This window comes from Uloborus diversus, chromosome 10 (assembly GCF_026930045.1).
Source record: "Uloborus diversus isolate 005 chromosome 10, Udiv.v.3.1, whole genome shotgun sequence".
Taxonomy (NCBI): domain Eukaryota; kingdom Metazoa; phylum Arthropoda; class Arachnida; order Araneae; family Uloboridae; genus Uloborus; species Uloborus diversus.
This window is the reverse complement of record NC_072740.1, coordinates 128,545,038-128,562,890: the sequence shown is the minus strand read 5'-3', so window position 1 is coordinate 128,562,890 and position 17,853 is coordinate 128,545,038. Positions and strand designations below refer to the sequence as shown.

Here is a 17,853-nt window from a genome sequence, read left to right as displayed (position 1 = left end):
TCGCATCCAGCTGCGATTTGACATACGGACCAAACTCCCCTTCTCAGTCCGATCACCATACCCCTCGTAAAATCGTCTATCTGCTGGAAGTGCCTTCGTTGACGGCGGCCTGGCATTCTCTCTCGTGTTACACGTATCCTCCAAGACAAAAACAAAATTTCTTCGATAATTCTCCAGTCAGAAATAACGACACGAATATTGCTCATTCTGCAAGATCCTTCCCTTATATCTTACTTCACGTGCGTCGGAGAGCTGCGCATTTCACATCATTTACATAACTCAGTGATGTACGTCTACTCTAAAATTTGCATAAATTTCTGAACACTCCTTCTTTGGTGTTGCATTTTCAATGTCGAGCAGTGTATTTTAAAGTATTATTTTTAATGACATATATGAGGCGTCACGTGCGGGACAAAATGACCGTTTTCTGTGGAATGGCCCTATTGATTTATTGCTTCCAAGTCATATTTGTTTTTATTTTTAGATGCATGTTGTCAACTTTTACACTTAAAAACATGCAAAACAAACGAGTCCTTACTGTGATTTAGATAAACAAACAAACTTTAATTCTGGTTGGATTTTCCTTAACATTTCTACCTCCGACAGATTTTTTAAATACAAAATAGTCCTCTTTAACAGAGAAAACTATAATCTACTTTGAGTTTTATCTTTCCACTCTTATCTGTGCATTTTTCTTTAGTCAATTTAATTCGCTAATCTTATCCTTATTTGATAAATAAGAAAAATTGAGTTCCAGACACAATAAGCTTAAATGATAGCATTCTAATATTTTAAAGATTATTAATGAAGACATTGTTTTTAACCAACATGGGCTGAATTTTTAAAATTTAAAATAAAAAAATTATAAAGAAAAAAATACACCTGTAGATGCTCAATTATTTTGCTAAAAAAAAGTAGCTCTTCCGTTTTTGAAATTCATTTTCATGAAACTGCTAAAAGATACCATTTTCCTTTTTACGTTTACCAGTTTAATCATCTTATACACAAAGTCTTCAATCCATTCGTTTTTATTTTATCCCCTTTTACGAAATTGATCAACGGCTCAATATTACAACCTCCAAATATAATAATTTACATCACTCCGAGTGACAACGTTTCATCTTTTGAAAACATGAAGAAAAAAACGCATCAAGAGTTTCTTAATTATTTCTCTGAAAATTAATATTCCTTCACAGCGACCGCCCAAGAAATTTCTTTATCCTGCGAATTTGAGAACAGTAATGCAATGTTTTTTTTTGTGAGCAATCACGATTGCTTATTGTCCTCACTTGACCGTCCTTGGCGTCTGGTTCCTTTTTCAGCTTGAACCAGGAACCTTTGCATCACCACCGGCCTCTGCAGGCGCGGCTCCTCTGGTCCTGCGCAATTCGCTTCTCCCAGTCGGAGGTGTAGATGTCCTACACACACTCACACATTTTCACATACGCACGCCTTCACACATATACACTCACCCACGCCTACGTGCATACACATAGGTCTAGGCACACACACAAAGCAATACACACACACACAACTATGCACACGTAACCGCCCAGGAGGACGGGCAGGTTTAAGGGGACGAGCCGTTTCTATAAATAATAACTCCAATGAGTAGGGTCCTGACGCTGCTCGTGATTGCGAAAAACATAATTTGAATTCAACAGTTCAGAATTCAAATTAATTTCCTTTTTTTTTTTTTTTGTAATGATGTTTAACATATGTTCTCATTAGACGTAGGTATGTGAGAATGTTCGTATTTTATCATGGATAAAATTTCGAGTTTCATTCGGTTAATTGAGAATTCCCCCCCCCCCCCGCCCAAAAATTAAGTTCGGGACACCCCTGGTCACAGTGATAAAAAAAATAAAAAAAACTCGTCCGGGTATCCCACGTTGTGTTATTATTTTCTTCTCTTTACTGCCGACCATTTCTAATAGAGGTCACTTTGTCCACGCAACTTATGCCGACAATTCGTTGACTAGTTACATTTCCTACATCTGTGTTCTGTCCACGGATCGGTTAATCAGGTACGTATATTCGATTACTTCTTTGATCCTCTGGTACCTGTGTACCTGTGCTAGACAGATCATACCCTGAATTCATTCCCTGGTAAGTTAGGTAGAGAGATGACTTCGATGACAGATACGCTTGGGCATCATCTTTCTACCAGGTACGTAAATCCATAGCTCATTTTATTGCGATTTGAAACAAAATATCAATACTGAGTTCCTGCGTGGGAAGAAATTGGATTTTTGGATCCTGTGTGTGAAGGAGAACTGTAAGAAAAGAGAAAATGCTTGTTTTTACTTTGACAGCCAGTGAACTCAAAGATATTACTGTTCGTTTTCCTAAGCCGAGACTTAGCGCCAGTTTGCGCATGCGTTAGGTGTGCTGTGATTTTATCAAAATAGGGAGGGAAACCTGGAAGTAAAAGGTGCAAAATGACGTGTTCAAAGACAGCAAGTGCGAGCGGTGAGTGCCCATCCTCAACCTATCGCCCCTTTTTGAAATGGAATCTGTCCTGAGTGGTAGTCTTCGCTTTCGAGAACGGACAGTAGTTAGAAACTTTAAAATGTTTTAACATGGCATTGACTCATAAAATCAAAACTGCAACAGAACTTTGTCGCATAGATATAAAAATCCTTGTTTAAAAGTGTTCGTTTTATATTGTGAAAGAATTCAATTTTATTTTAAGAAACTTCAGAAATCGTATCCTGTAAAGAAAAGAACATTATTTCATAGTTGAATATTAATACTATAGACACTTGAAACAAATCAAATTATCATTAATAATTTCCTCTATAAATTGTCTCAATTAAAAGTTTGATGAGGAGTCTTCTTGATATTAAAAAGCATCATTTTTGTTTTTTATATTTTAAGTGAGAACCAGCAGCTTTAATCACATATTTCCCCTTTCTCTTGCTAATGAGAACTTTTCAGCATGGTCTGAACTGTGAATTAGTTTTGCGTAGAATTTTGCTTTTGTCTCTAACATCCCTTTGTTTTACGCAGCGTCAGGATGAAAAAGAAAAAACAAAGTCACAGATTGCGTTTAATGTTTTAATATTCTGGTTAGGTGTATTTTGCTGAATTTTTCGCGTAGAATTTTACTCTTATCAAATGCAATTTTTTATTAAGATGAAATTTAACTATTTTGCAACGCAATTTAAAATTGTAGCCTGTGGGCCACGTTAAAATCACTTTTAAAGAAAATTCAAAAAAGAGATATCAGACTGTGTTTACTTCTAGAAGAGTAATACAATGCTCAAAAAATAAATATTTAGCTATTAGGAAATTAAAAGGGGAAAATTACAATAAACATTTTTTCTTTTCGATCCTGCCTTATCGTGGTTTTACTTGAAGTAGAAAAAAAAAATTTAAATTTATATTCGAACAATGGTTAATATTTTAACAAACACAATACAGTATCCTACCTAAAATTACCTTACTGCATTTGTTTACATATTTATTTCTTAAAGTGGCAACCTTGGGAACATGCATATGGTCACAATTTGAATGACATAGTGATTCATCTGTTAAATTTATTAACGTTAAAGTAAATGTGGTTAAAAAGAAAGAAATACGTATCAGAAAACGTATCATAACTCAAAATTTTAAGAATTTAAACCGCATGTAAATTGAAATACATTCTTACCAGGAAATTAGAAGAACTCCTTCGTAAAATTAAAATCACCCACTGCATGCATTGGCGATCCGTCAAGATTGTCTTCAAATTTAGCCATTTGCACTGCAGATACATGATCCACAATTCAGTGCCACCGTTTTTTGACAAAAAAAGTAATGATAATAAAAAATAATATTTAAAATAATAAATAAATAAATTATATTTTTCCGGGGTGGTCTTCCTTAGGAACTCGGATCATCTTTGGCTCACCTAACTTATGCTGACAGTTTATTGAAATTTTACAGGACTGAAATCCTGACAGCTTAAATGCTACTACCGGAGGTGTTTTAAATGCGCTTGTCGCTTTAACATATTAACAACTTAATAAAAGTCACTAAAAATGCTTTAAAAAAAAAACGTATGTTTCTCTTTATATTTTACTCATAAATGTTTCTTTATAGATTTATTCAGAAAGAGAGGATTATGAACAAAATGTCTTCGTTATGTCTAAAAGTGCCTTTTCCCTTCACCCAGAAGGAGCATACAACGTATCACTTCAGAATTCATCACTAAACATCAAGTCCTTCGAAGTAGGTTTCGTTCCCATGTGTAATAAATACATTTACTATTCTGAATGTCTAATTATGCATTTGTGAACGGAAAGATACCCTACCATAAAAGTTTGCAAGTTGTTGTTGTTAATATCAGATTGTCTATACTTGTTTGCAAAGTTTCTTGAACATGACGACACGACGCGCGGAAGAAAAACCTAGAACCCCTATAATGTATTGGAAAGGGTTCAAAGGCGGGCTACAAGGCTAATAAATGGACTTTCCCCATTTAGATTATGATTCCAGGCTTAGAAGGCTAAAAATGTACAGTCTTGAGCAAAGAAGAGACCGAGGGGACATGATTCAATTGTTTAAATTTATTAAAATGAAAGATGTTACGGGGCTGAAGTTTAGCACTGAAAACAGGACAAGGGGTCATTGTTTTAAGCTATTTAAATCTCAGGCTAACATGGATATTAGGAAAAATTATTATTTTAGCAGGGTAGTGGAACCTTGGAACAGCTTACCGGAAGAGGTGGTAATGAACAAGGGAGTAGATAGTTTTAAGAGGGCCATTGATCTTCACTGGGGATTGTAAATTGACTAGGACCAGTCTAGCTGGGCCCAGAGCCTGTTGCTGGTCGACACTTTTGTATTTGTATAACTGGAGAGGCAGACGCATCCGCCATGTTGGAGCAAGCGGGAGCAAGTGTACTTATCGCACAATAGGGAAATATAGAATAAGACATTCCGTAGAACACTGCAACATGTTAGCAAAGATTACTGAGCATTTATATCCACTATAGGGGCCTTAGAAAAACCGAGTACTGATAAAACGTTGACTTAACAGCTACCGGTCTATGAGCTGCTAATGGCTGGCGCGTTCGATTCGTAAGATATCCGAAGAAGATTTCTTAGACTCCGAAAATCACAATTTTTTGAACTGATGAAAAGGTTGTAAGCCCCCGAGACAGGTTTTTACAATTTAGTTATTATTTATGTCCTCAGTACAGTTTTTTTGTCATTTATTCCTACTTTACAAGTAGCAAAAAATGGTTTTATAATTTTATGACTGTAGTGGAACCATCGGAAAAAGTAATAAATTTATAGTGAATTATGAAGTTCAACTAAATTTTGGGTATTTACTGTAAAAATAATAGAAATATCAAGTTTTCTGGTATAGCATATTAAACTAGTTAGGCTTTTCACAACACTGACTCACTAACGCAATGTTTTTCAAACATCATTAATTTACATAGAATGTTCCACTAATAGAAATTACTTTGTTTTAAACCGGTAAACGTGTAAGCGGTCACATATCACTTGATTACATGAAAAGAAAATTTTCTGCTGTGTATTGCTATTTCTAACGATTGTGAGATAATTTTTTATTTAGACTAATAGGTTTTGTTCATTTTTAAATTCCAGGACTCTGATGAAATCCTATGCTCTATTCCGCTTATTTATACAGAAGTCTACGTTGATGAAAAAAATACTCTAGTGCTTGATAATAAAGTAAGTACTTGCTCAAATTTTGAAAAAGTTTCCAAGAGACAGCTTATTAATAATACAAAGTATAAAATGTTCTTCCCTTTACAGATGGGAAGATGTTTGTACTTCCGGTTCGAAGAGCTTGAAGACATGATTAGGATGAAAGAAGAGGTAGAACTTCGCTCGTTTCAGCGATGGCAGTTTGAATGTATCAAACTGGTACATTATCCATTGAAATGTCATCAGGTAAATTTACAACAAAATCAACAATGCAAAACATTTTTGTGTGTGTAGCATATATCTATCGCTGTCGCAGCAAAGAGGATGTAACGGACTATGTCCAGGGGGAACTGGGAGCAGGGCGGCAGGGCATTAGCAAATGGAGGGAACAAGTCAAGAAAAAGTCATTGGCTAAGCAAAAGCTTTTGCAAATACTTCAGTCACGAGACTCAACACGATGAATGGTTGACATGTTTTGCATAAAAGTAGCAAAAGAAACCGGATTCTTCCTTTGCTTTTCTTTAAAATATACCACGTGACGGAGTCTCCTTCACGAATGAAAATCTTCGCTCCTTCCATTTTATCTCTTCTCAATGCTCTACACTGATGGAAGCCGATCTTACACGGAAAAAAACGGGCATCGGTGTTCTTATAAAAACAAGTACGGGGAAATAAATAGTTTATTTATTTATTTTAGAAGCTAAACAGCTTCACGTACATAGAGGACTGTGTGTCACGCGCCTTGCCTCCGGACACACACAGGAAAGATTTACAGCACAAGAGAGGGAAATAACACCCAGGCACCGGCGGGAATCGAACCCACGATCTCTGGCTTAGAAGACGAAGCTTCTACCACAGAGCCACGGAGGCCCCGAATAGATAGTTTTAGAAACCCTGATCACAGTTCAGTTATTTCACTCTGTGGGAACTTATTGCTATCAAAGAGGCGTTAACTCTGCTTTGGATGCTGACGTGGATATCATTTGGATCTTGACAGATAGCAAAAGCTCCATCTATTACTCTAAAAATTAGCCTAATATCCTGGATAAGTTGGGGAAAGATATCATTCATAAATGGGTTGTATAAACACAGAGCGCTACTGTATGTTTAAGTGGAATCCGTCGAATGTTGGGAGTTTACGGAAATGAAGTTGCTGCTGACCCGGTTGAAGAGAAAGATCCCGCTTCCCCTTCCACCGCCCTACAAACATCCAAAATCCATTCCTAGCGTTTGGCTAAAATAAATCACTTGGAAGACTCCGCCCAGATATGCGTGGTATGCCGCTGAATGCACTGGACTTGCAGTGCACCAGTCCGAGACTAGTACAGACCACTCTTCCTTGTAACGCCGAAACACGTGTGTGCAGTAATATGCAATTTGTGCTTTTTTTGACGTTGTTTTTTCTTACTTTACAGACCACTCTGTCTAAACTTAAGATTAGCCGCATAGGAAGTTAAACTTTTGCTGGAAATGTGAAAATGTATGCTGTCTATCGCTGTTCAGTCATCGCACAGAGGGGTATTTGAGCCAAAAAGCTGGCCAAAAGTCGAAATATCAACTTTACCGATTGGTGTCGGCCTTAAGTTTCAAAACAGGTGGATAAACATGCCATTATGTGGAAGTGTTCTTTTTTCATTGAAACTATCCATAAAAATTTGCCATCAATCGGAACTTAGCACTTTGATGATTCGTTTGTCTTTGTTTACTACATTCGAGATTTTCATTAAACCTTCACAGTCTTAGTTTTCGAGTTAAAACTGTTAGAAGAAAAAATTATTATGGTTTGGCTTGGGGAAGGTTTGAAGTCTATTATTAATCAATTTTTACTTTTTAAGACTGTTAGTATTTTTTCAAATGCAAATCTTGAAGCCTCACAAAAATGCTATCCAATTTTTTCAAATTTTTTATGTAAATGAATGGTTTTAAACACTTTGTACTCATTTTTACTACTTCTAAGTTATACCCTATGTTACTTTAGAATGTCTACTTTGATAGTCTGCAGCAAAAGTTTGCCCGAATTCGCCCGAAAAAATAATAAAGCTATAAATAGAGCACATTATTATTTTCATAATTTTGAGCTTTGTCGATTACTTTTAGGTTCTATCGCTTCAGTCATGTGTGTACGACTCAAAAGCAACTTCAAAATATAAAAAAGACAATACACAAAAGCTGTGTGTTGCAAAGTTCAAGCAAATAGAAATGAAACTAGCTGAAATTATATTATAAGAAAATGCCGAAAGTGGAAAAATATCACCCCGTTTTATTTTTGGGGCAGACTTTGAAAGTCCGTAGCATCAAATTGCCTTTCTATAGTCTAATTTATAATATCCTGTAGTTGTTTTCAATTAATGCATATGACTGAAACTTGTGAACCCAAAAATACCCGAAAAAATGAAAATTTATGAAATTAATAGTCTGCTCTATTTATAGCTTTATTATTTTTCTGTGCAAACTTTTGCTGCAGATTGTTAAAATAGACAGTATTACAGGAAATTTTGAGAAGTAGTACGCATGAGATGAATATATAAAAACATTCACTTACAAAAAAGAAAAAAAAAGGGGGGGGGGATGAATCTTTGTGAGACTTGAAGAAAGACATTAAAAGAAATAATAAAAATATATACATAATAAATTGATGAATAATGGAGTAAAAACCTTGCTCGAGCCCTTCCATAGTAAATGTTTCTTCTAATATCACTTTAAACTCGAAAAATAAGACAATGATGGTTTATTGAAAAATTTTAATGTCCCTAACAAGAACAACCGAATCATGAAAGTGTTAAGTTCCGACTGCTGCTAAATTTTTACTTCCTTTTACAAAAAAGGAAGTAAAAATTTTCACCCAAAAATCGACCTTAATTTCCATTTTGCTCACCCCCAAATGAATATTGAGTTTTTTTCAACCCGACCACACGTGGATATGTGCCTAGGAACGTACGGACACCCAAAATATCCATTTTGACGTTCCCCAAGTTAATTACAACGAGTTTTCTCGTGACGTCTGTGTGTGCGTATGTGTTTATGTATGTCGTATAACTCCAGAACGGAATGTCCTAAAAAGTTGAAATTTGGTGCATAGACCCCTAGTGGGGTCTAGTTGTGCACCTTTCTCATGCTCCAAAGGGGGTCTTTTGCCCCTTCCTTTTTGGGAGGAAATCATTGTTAATTTCGATGTAAACTCAAGTGATGTTATAATTTGACAAACACTTGGCGATATATCGCCAGTCTTTTTGTCGCCAAGTTTTGTCGCCAACTTGGCGACAAATTTGGCGATTTTTTTTTAATTTTTTTTTTTAATCTGGTTTTAATTTGGCCACTGTTGGTGATATTTAGAGAGTAAACTGTTGAATCATATTAAAACTGCCAATAATGAGAAAATGACATGGAATTGGAGTAAAAGGAAGTCATGTGATGCACACATCAGCTCGTTATGGTTAGTTTCAATAAAAAAAGAACGCTTTAACATACTGTCATGTTTATTTACCTGTTTTAATACGCAGGACCGACAATAACTAGTAAAGTTGACAACTTCGAGTTTTGGCCAACTTTTTGTCTCAAATACCCGTGTGTGCATCTTTCATTGTATTGGTGCCACTCTTGAACCTGGTTTAGTTTAAATAGACTAGGGGGATGAGCTAAATAAAACACAACATGATGGTAGTTTAGGACATCTAAACTCTCTTTCCCTCTACACACTCACTCACATGTGTGTGAATATGTGAGTGCGCTACTGAGATTTTCATAATGTGTTAATTTTTTTTTAATTTATTTACAGGATATCGTTATAATAGATCTTGGAAGCTGTTCTACTCGAGCAGGTCTTTTAATGGATCAGCGTAAGTATACAACTTCTTTTTCATCAAAAGAATTTTTCCCCCAAGAAAAAGATACCCTTTCCGTTTTGACCGAAATTTCGTTAAGATAATTGGCCTTAAACGCTTTCCTCCAAAAAACCTTTCTGTTCCCTAACTTCATCAAAAGTAGCCTACAATTGTATTTTTAGGACTTCAATTTCTACCAAATTACGGGGAACAGTCTCCGATTAATTGCTATTTCCCCTCGTCCTCGAAAATAACTTCTGTTCTTAAGGCTTTAATTTCGAAATATTTCTTTGGGGGAGTCTCTGAAACTAAGCCCTTCTCTTAACGTTGGCAAAAATGGCATTTATAGGACAATGTTTGAGAAATGAGAGCACTCTGAATCCTCCCTCCTCATCCACCTTCATTTAAAGATTGTCTAAAACTTCGTTTTCGGGACTTCAATTTAGAAAAATTTTTGTTCCGAGCATGAAACTTTTATAAAAGTCCCTAGGAGGGGAGCCTCCTATCCCCAGAGATAGTCAAAACAGCATTTGTAGAGCTACAATTTCAAACATGTTCGGTGGGGGGTCACTCCCGAACAACTTTTTGTTCACGAATATTACAATTGCAATTTTAGGTTAAAGGTTCATAGTGTTAATTCTCTTTTCAAGCTAATGGAACGCAATATGCTAGCAATAACCCTCCCTCTCTTAACCAAAAGCTGGATTTACTCACTTTTCTCGCTCTAGATATGTTTGAAGAAAACTGAGAGGCTGGTTGCCAAACGCCCCTCTCCCCCACTTTCTAAACCCCGCGAAGGCCTTGTTCGATAAGAATGCCTTCATTCACTTCAATGAAAAATGAAGAAACAAAGACGAAATTAAATTTTTATGTCCTCAGCCCCCTCCTAAACAAAATCCTACACTGTATATGCACTAAGTATATCAACACTTCTAAAATATTTTTAACAAATATTTTTTTTAAATATTTCAGCTACATTACCGCAGTTGTTCTTTCCTACAATATGTGCTAAAGACAAAAGAACGTAAGTAAACTTATTTCCTATGTTGAAGTTGTTGTAGTAACCCTGTATATATGTATATATATTCTGATCGCACAAATTTGACGCGGTCCTGATTAAGGAAGATTTCCATATTTGGCTCCTTATTAAAATATTTTGATGTTAGGCTCTCCGCTAAATTTTACCGCACGCTTAATGCATGGTAAATGAATTCGATTGATACATCAATCGTTTTAGGTGGCATATAGTGCCTCCTTTTTCACTTGTTATAATTCTCATGCATAAAAATCACAAAAAATGCTTAGAAGTAATAAGAGCGAAGCGAAGACAGGCTAAGCGCTCTAATAATTTTATGAACTAGAAAAAAACATGATAAATGCATACTACTCAAACAATAAAAATATTATGGAATCATTTGCCTCAATAAATAAATAAATAAAAACATTAAATGAATTAGATAATTAAATTTCAATTAAAAAATAAACAAAATAAATAGAAATTTAAAAATATATATACCAAAAAAAAAAAACTTGTATGTTCAATTGCATCTTCATTTTTAAATCTCGGAATTTATTTTTTGAACTTCCATTTAAATGGTCCACGAGCCGACACAGGTCCAGTTGTCTAGATGTGTATTTGAGCTGAAATCATCGTAAATGTATAACGTTGGCAATACTAAATTGCGATTTCTCGAAGCAAAATTTGAATACTGTTATAATTTTAAAAACATTACTACTATAGCAGGAAAAAAAAAGCATTCACGTTTTTGCAAATCACGCATGCCAATGTTAACTACATTATTATTTTTTCCCCAATAAAAGAAAACATTAGTATACGAAAAAGATGCTCATAAAAGCTACAATATTTGTATATCATATTTAATTGTACTTTCATTCTTCTACTATCCTGAAATTGACTTTAAAGTTTGTCACAGTGGAAAATGTGTCTATGGGATGGAGGCACTTCAGTCTGAAGTGAGAAAAAACTCGAACCTATCATTCCCAGTAAGGACACCGGAGAAAATTAGTAAAGTGAGTTGAAATTTTAAATTGATAACGCTCTAAATGACAGTGCTTGTATCCTAAAAATGAAAATTTTTCTCCTTGTTGCAGCATACCATAGGTATAGATGTACTAGGAGGATTATTCGAAAAAATATTTGTGGACCTTCGTATAGATCCAGAAAAATATAGTGTAAGTATGCAACATAAATTATTAAAATATTTTTAAGCGATTCTAAAAGAGTAAAATTGTACTCAGTCTTAAAGGAAAAAAACCTGAGACATGCCGTTCGGATTCTTTGTTGGTACTCAGGTAGATGTTAGCTCTTTACTTTTGTTTACAAGCCATGCAATATTACTCATAGACAATGTTTTCCTGAAATAGAAAAAAAGTTTTTTTGTATAGCTTGATTTGTTTCAATCATGAACTTTACGGATAGTGTAATAATAAAAAAAAATTGATATAGGTCGCATTCGAAAGAGCATATTTGGACATTTTTTGACGCAAAATTTTTTTGACTTCGTGTCAACGTTATCAAGATGTAAGGTCTTAAAATTTACGGAAATTTTAAGAAAAGCTGCAATTTTAACGAGTTTTCGAGGAATTGAAAATACTACAGGACTTTACCATCTGCATGTAGTAGGACATGCATCTGTAAAACGTGTGAAAGATGTCTTCCATTACTCTCCGAAACAAGCTAAATTTTTTGACTTTTCGTAAAATTTGGGCAGCCTTTAATACCATATATTTCGATATCAGGGACATGAGGGAAAATAATTTATGCGTCCAGAAGTATGTTTCACTACTCTTTCGATCGCTACTTATTTTGATTTTTTTTCATTATTACTCTATCGTATGGTTTCCTGGTTAGTATCAGAACAAGAGATATTTTTACTATTCATATAACAGTGATGATCTAAATCAATGAAATCTTTATTATACTCATCTGCAGATGCGTAGTTGGAGATTTTGGTACGTATTCTGGCACCCGCACGGAATCATGCTGCTTCGGATTGACGTCATAACTCCTCCCTCAAACGGCTATGTAGAAATTATTCTAACGGAGACTGAGGGAGAAGTTATGTCTTCGATCTGAAGTGGAATGTTTTTTTTTTTTTTTCTTTTCGGAGTACTGCCCTTAGATTGCCTATTAGGAAATGAATCAACATCACCTACTAATTACTACACAATTGCAGTTACAGCTATACTGCCATAATCAGCACAGAAGTCGTTATCTCCAGCCTAGTTAAAAATGAGAAATTGCCGCTTATATATAAAGTTTTGCGCCTATATGTATTTGATTCAGATGCAACATTTACAGATTTTTTTGAAAAAAATATTTCCCGTTGACCCCATAAAACATTGTATTTAGGTAAAATATGTGACAAAGAACCACTTGGTGACCGTGTTTCACTTTTGATAAAAAGTGCAAATACGACTTTTGTGCTTATCACGGCAGCATACAAGTGTCCAAAATAAACTTTTATACGAAGCCCTAGTGACTTATCCACTGAACCAATCGAGCCTAAATTTCGCATTTGGTTGTTTAAAAATTTACGCTGGAGATTATGGTGATTTTAAACAACGCAGCACCTGCGGTTACAATTAAAGTGAGATAATTTTTAAATGGCAACATACAATTTTTCCTTGATCAATTGAGGAGTGTAAAAAAATGGTGTTGGAACGATTGGCGTGGGATGGAAATTGCCGGCGTGAAACACTTGCAAAAAAGAGTATTATAAAGGACCAATGACAACACGAAAGAGGAGGAACTTTGACTAACTTTGCATAATTCATAGAGTTAGACAGTAGTAGAAGTCTCTATCTCTGAACACTACGTGCAAATAATTATTTGTTGAAAAAGCCTGAAAGAAGCTGTGTGGAAAGAGTGTATCTTCAGCCCGGTTCTCGCATGTCCCAATTAGCAATTTCCGTCTCACGCCAATCGTTTCAACGGCGCTTGCGAGCTTTCAATACGCTGATAAATTTGCGCTTGTAAAAAGTCGGTGATACCGTTTCCAAAATTTCAAAATTATCTCACTGTAATCGCAACTACAATCACTGCGGTATTTTAAATCATCACTATCTCTAGCGCATACCTTCAAACAACCATGGATAGAATTTTAATTAAATTGATTCTACGGATAGACTGCTAGGGCTTCATACATAGGGGACATATCTTTTGAACCACCCTATATGTATGAATGTACTTGTAATCGTTTTTAAAAATTTGCTTCAATAACATTTCTTTAAAACCGCTTATGTCTTCAGCACTAATGTAGGGTAGACCGGGCCACGTTTACGCAGTGCCCTTTTTTCAAAAGGAATTATAACTGGGGAGCCAACAGTCATAAGATTGATACTGCTTCCTAGCAAATATCCTCATAAGTTTTTAAAACATCATCTAGCATGCAGAAAGAATAATCTATTTTCTACCAAGTTGAGTAAATTTTGAGTTGAACGTTTGGAAGCTTATTGAGAATAAATAATACTTAGTTAAGAAAGAACAAATATATAAAAATTAGCAGAATTTTATCCTTTTCTGAGAATTGTATTTGTATGAACTGAAATGTTATTAATTTTTTTCGCAAATTAAAAATAAATCCAAGCTTGGCGACAAGGCAAGTTTACGCGTTGGTCTGAGCACCTTAACGCACGTTCTTATTCTTTCTTACTTCTAAACGTGCCCTGACGCTTTTTTCACTCATAACTGTCTCAAATCTTTTTGGTATTATCTGGCTATTTGGTTTTGAAAATCATCATTTAATTTTTTATTGAGTTACAAATTCGTATCTTATAGAATCATGTAATGCTGTCTTCATACCCATTCAACTTTTACTTTATACACTATTCAGTGTGTAAGAAACTTTCTTTATTTTAACGATGGTAAGAAATTGTGTTCAAAACACTAACGGAACCACGTTAGGCGTCAAAATAAATATGCTTAAACGTGGCCTGTGTCCGGGGCAAGTTTATGCAATCGACTTGGACTCAAAAATAACTTTTTTAACGAATAAAAACACAAACTGATCAACAACTGAATATACTAGTTTTGACTACATTAACTGCTTTATAAAACCTCAATGTCTAAAATTTCAAAAGTTAAAACAAAAAATTTAGAAAATTCATTGAAAAAATCCTCGTAAACGTGCCCCGGTCTCCCCTACTGTTGTTTTTGCTTAAATAGAAGTATAAAGGTGTTTACAGCTTTATAACACTGTGTCTTGGATATCAGTCTTAAACTTCCGTTATAAAGCTATTTGCCAAATATACTACAATTGAAAGATTAAGAGGTAGAGAGAGAGAGAGGACTATGTGACTTTTGTTTACATTTTGAGATGATCAGGTAGTGCTCTTTCCGTAAAACAGTACTATCTACTGCATCATACCAAATTTTAAACAAATGTGACATAAAACCATCTTCCACTCACTCCTTCAAATGAGAAAATGTTATAGTATAGAAATATCTCTTATAACTAAACTTTTTTCAAAATTTAGCTTTTTATTTTATTCACAAACCAATAATTTTTTATAGGTTCAGCTTTGCTTACCACGAAGTATAAACGCTGACACTCAGAATGCTTTAATAAAACTTCTATTGGAAGATTTAAAAGTTAAAGCCGTCAGCTTAACAAATCAAGCACTTCTTACGTTATATGCTCATGATGTAAGCACAGCAGTGATAGTTGATGTTGGAAATCGAGTGGATATCTTACCAGTAGTTGATGGTACGTAAAAAAGTTGTGCATAATTTTTAAACTCACATTCAAACCCTTTACCCGCTATTTTATAATTTGAAGACCAATAACATATTTTCTGAAGTATTTAGATTAATAACTTTTCACAAGCCACATTCCTCTTTTTTCAAATCAGGAAAGAATCTCTTGCACAGTGTAATGTTTGTTGCTCAAAAATCTGGAAGAAAAATTGTAAAGAAACTCGAGTTTGGTAGAAATTAAGCGAAAAAGGAAATGGCCTTGAACTTATTTAGTATTGAGATGTTTCATAAAACGTAATTTTAACTGAACTTGTGTAAATAATATTTATTATAAGTAGTATGTTTTATAAGGCTTAAAAATATGCATTGAAAAATATACGTACTTTGAAGCGACTTTGCTTTAAAAAAAGCATTCAGAAGATTAAATCGTAGTTATTAAATTACGGCGATTTTCTAGTAAGACGAGAAATCCCTTCTCGAACATTTAATACATGTATTATTTTGCAAGGAAGGGTCGTAAAAAATCATTAACTTAAGTTTTTTTTTTAGAATTAGTGACTCAAAGAAAGATCTAGATATAGAATGAATTGGAATTATCGTTGAAATAATATAAATTATAATCAAGTTACCAGCTAGCAACGAAAATGTAGTGATTTACTATGTTCCTCTGAAAATCTGGTCTGTACAAAACATTCGCGATAATGCCTTTTCTTGCTGAATGGGAGCTTTACGTAGCCTTCGAAGATATGACGCAACCATGGATCTCAACATGTCACTCCAGCAAGTAAAAGGCTGAACTAAACTGGTGGACAAAAATTAAGAGATGGAAGGCATTTTCCTAAATATCTCGAGAAATACTGGACAAAAATAAATGAAATTTGAAATGGATGTAACTTATTGTATGACAAAACGTGTGTAAAGCAAAAATTCAAATGTCATTCATTGGCAAGAGTTATTGCCAACAATCCAATGTGATCTGAACTTCATGATGAAAGAGGGCGATGAAAGTGAGGTTTGTATGGTGTGTGGTCATCTCTGACAGATAGACAGCATGCACAATGAGCATACATGCTGTTAATAAGAAAGTTAAGGAGTGCTTGTGGAAGACCCTCCCACTCTTCCACCAGAGCAGTTTTTAACTCCGGAATGGTTCTTGATGGGGGTTGGCGCATCGCAATAACCCTCCCAAGAGCATCCCAAGCATGTTCAATGGGGTTAAAGTCAGGAGATCTGAATGACCAATCCATTCAATGAATATCTTCGCTTTCCAGATATTCCTCAACCAGGGCTGCTCTATGTGGCCCTGTGTAGCATTACGTTCATAAAAACGAATTCAGGACCAACAGCACCCCTGAAAAGAAGCACATAGGGTTGTAGGATCTCCTCCCTGTACCTCTGGGCATTCACGGAACCAGTGTCAAATACATGGAGAGGTGTGCGAGTATCTTGCATGATTCTTGCCCAAATCATCACTCCTCCACCAGCATAATGGTCCCTTTCCATGATGTTACTGGGATGGTATCGAGTTCCAGGTTCCCTCCATATGAATATTTGCCGAGAATCGGGTTGTAGACTGAATTTGGATGCATCTGTAAAACGAACATTAGCCCATTGCGTCCAGTTTTGCTGCTGTCTGCACCATTATACACGCTCTCTTTTGTGGGAGTGAGTGAGTGGGGTGCAAATGGCAGGCCTCCTGGCAACTGTCTTCCTTGAAACTAATGTTCCTGTGCTAGCAGCGAGGTCCCTAGACAGTTGTGTCGCTGTAGACGTCCTTTGGCGCTTGGCTGTAAGTAACAAATACTGGTCTTCGATCGTTGGACGTTGTTGCTCTCGGACAACCTTGACCTACACTGTTAAAACTACAGGTTGCATTCGGCACCTTTCAGGGGTGAAACGCTTGTTCACCAGCGGCACCCAATACGGAGCCGAAATTGCACCTCTAACTAGGGTGAAAAACAGGCACCTTTCAAAAAGTAGGCAGCCGGGGTGAAAAGAATGAACCTACGGAGAGAGAAATGGCACCCTTACTGTAGATCCTCCTCCCCCCCCTCCCCCGTATTGTGTGCTTTTTTTGAATATAATTGTGTTTTTTTTTTTTTAATAGTTTTGTTTTGATTCATGATAGTCTACGTTTTGCACACTTTTCACATTGCATGAATTCAGTACTGGAAATGATTAAAACTTGTAATTACAGCATTTGATCATATTTCAGAGTTTTCAACATAGTTAAGGAGTGCTCATTGCTTTAATTCATCTGATCGTTCTCTACATCAGTGTTTCTCAACCTCTTTTGACCCACGGGTCGGTAAAAGCAAATGAAAAACATTGCAGACCTGTGAAATTTTTATCCTTTTCTAAAAAATAAATAATAATTATTATAATAGCTCTCGGGGCGGTAAAAAAAACTTGTGAAAAAACTCTGCGTACTGATAAGTTTTTTTTTTTTTTTTTTTGCAAAGTAATATTAAAAATGAATAAAACAATAAATATCTACAGACTTTATTTAATATCCAAGAATTGTCACAAATATATTTAAAGTTAAAGACGAGTAATTATTTCAATAATCATAGTTAAGTTAATGATTATTTGTGAGAAATAACCGCACCGAAAGTAAAGAGTAGATGTACTTATGGAATTATTTAC

General features: G+C 35.2%; 1 protein-coding gene across 1 annotated transcript in view; it reads left to right on the top strand.

The window, feature by feature from the left end:
- The window catches only part of LOC129230973 (uncharacterized), a 141,509-nt gene that overhangs the window by 110,945 nt on the left and 12,711 nt on the right, over window positions 1-17,853 (top strand). The window contains exons 5-12 of the mRNA XM_054865211.1: window positions 4,087-4,215; window positions 5,605-5,691; window positions 5,776-5,913; window positions 9,443-9,503; window positions 10,461-10,512; window positions 11,423-11,519; window positions 11,601-11,681; window positions 15,025-15,217. Of these exons, the coding sequence (XP_054721186.1) occupies window positions 4,087-4,215; window positions 5,605-5,691; window positions 5,776-5,913; window positions 9,443-9,503; window positions 10,461-10,512; window positions 11,423-11,519; window positions 11,601-11,681; window positions 15,025-15,217 (838 nt within the window). The remainder of the gene's footprint in view (window positions 1-4,086; window positions 4,216-5,604; window positions 5,692-5,775; window positions 5,914-9,442; window positions 9,504-10,460; window positions 10,513-11,422; window positions 11,520-11,600; window positions 11,682-15,024; window positions 15,218-17,853) is intronic.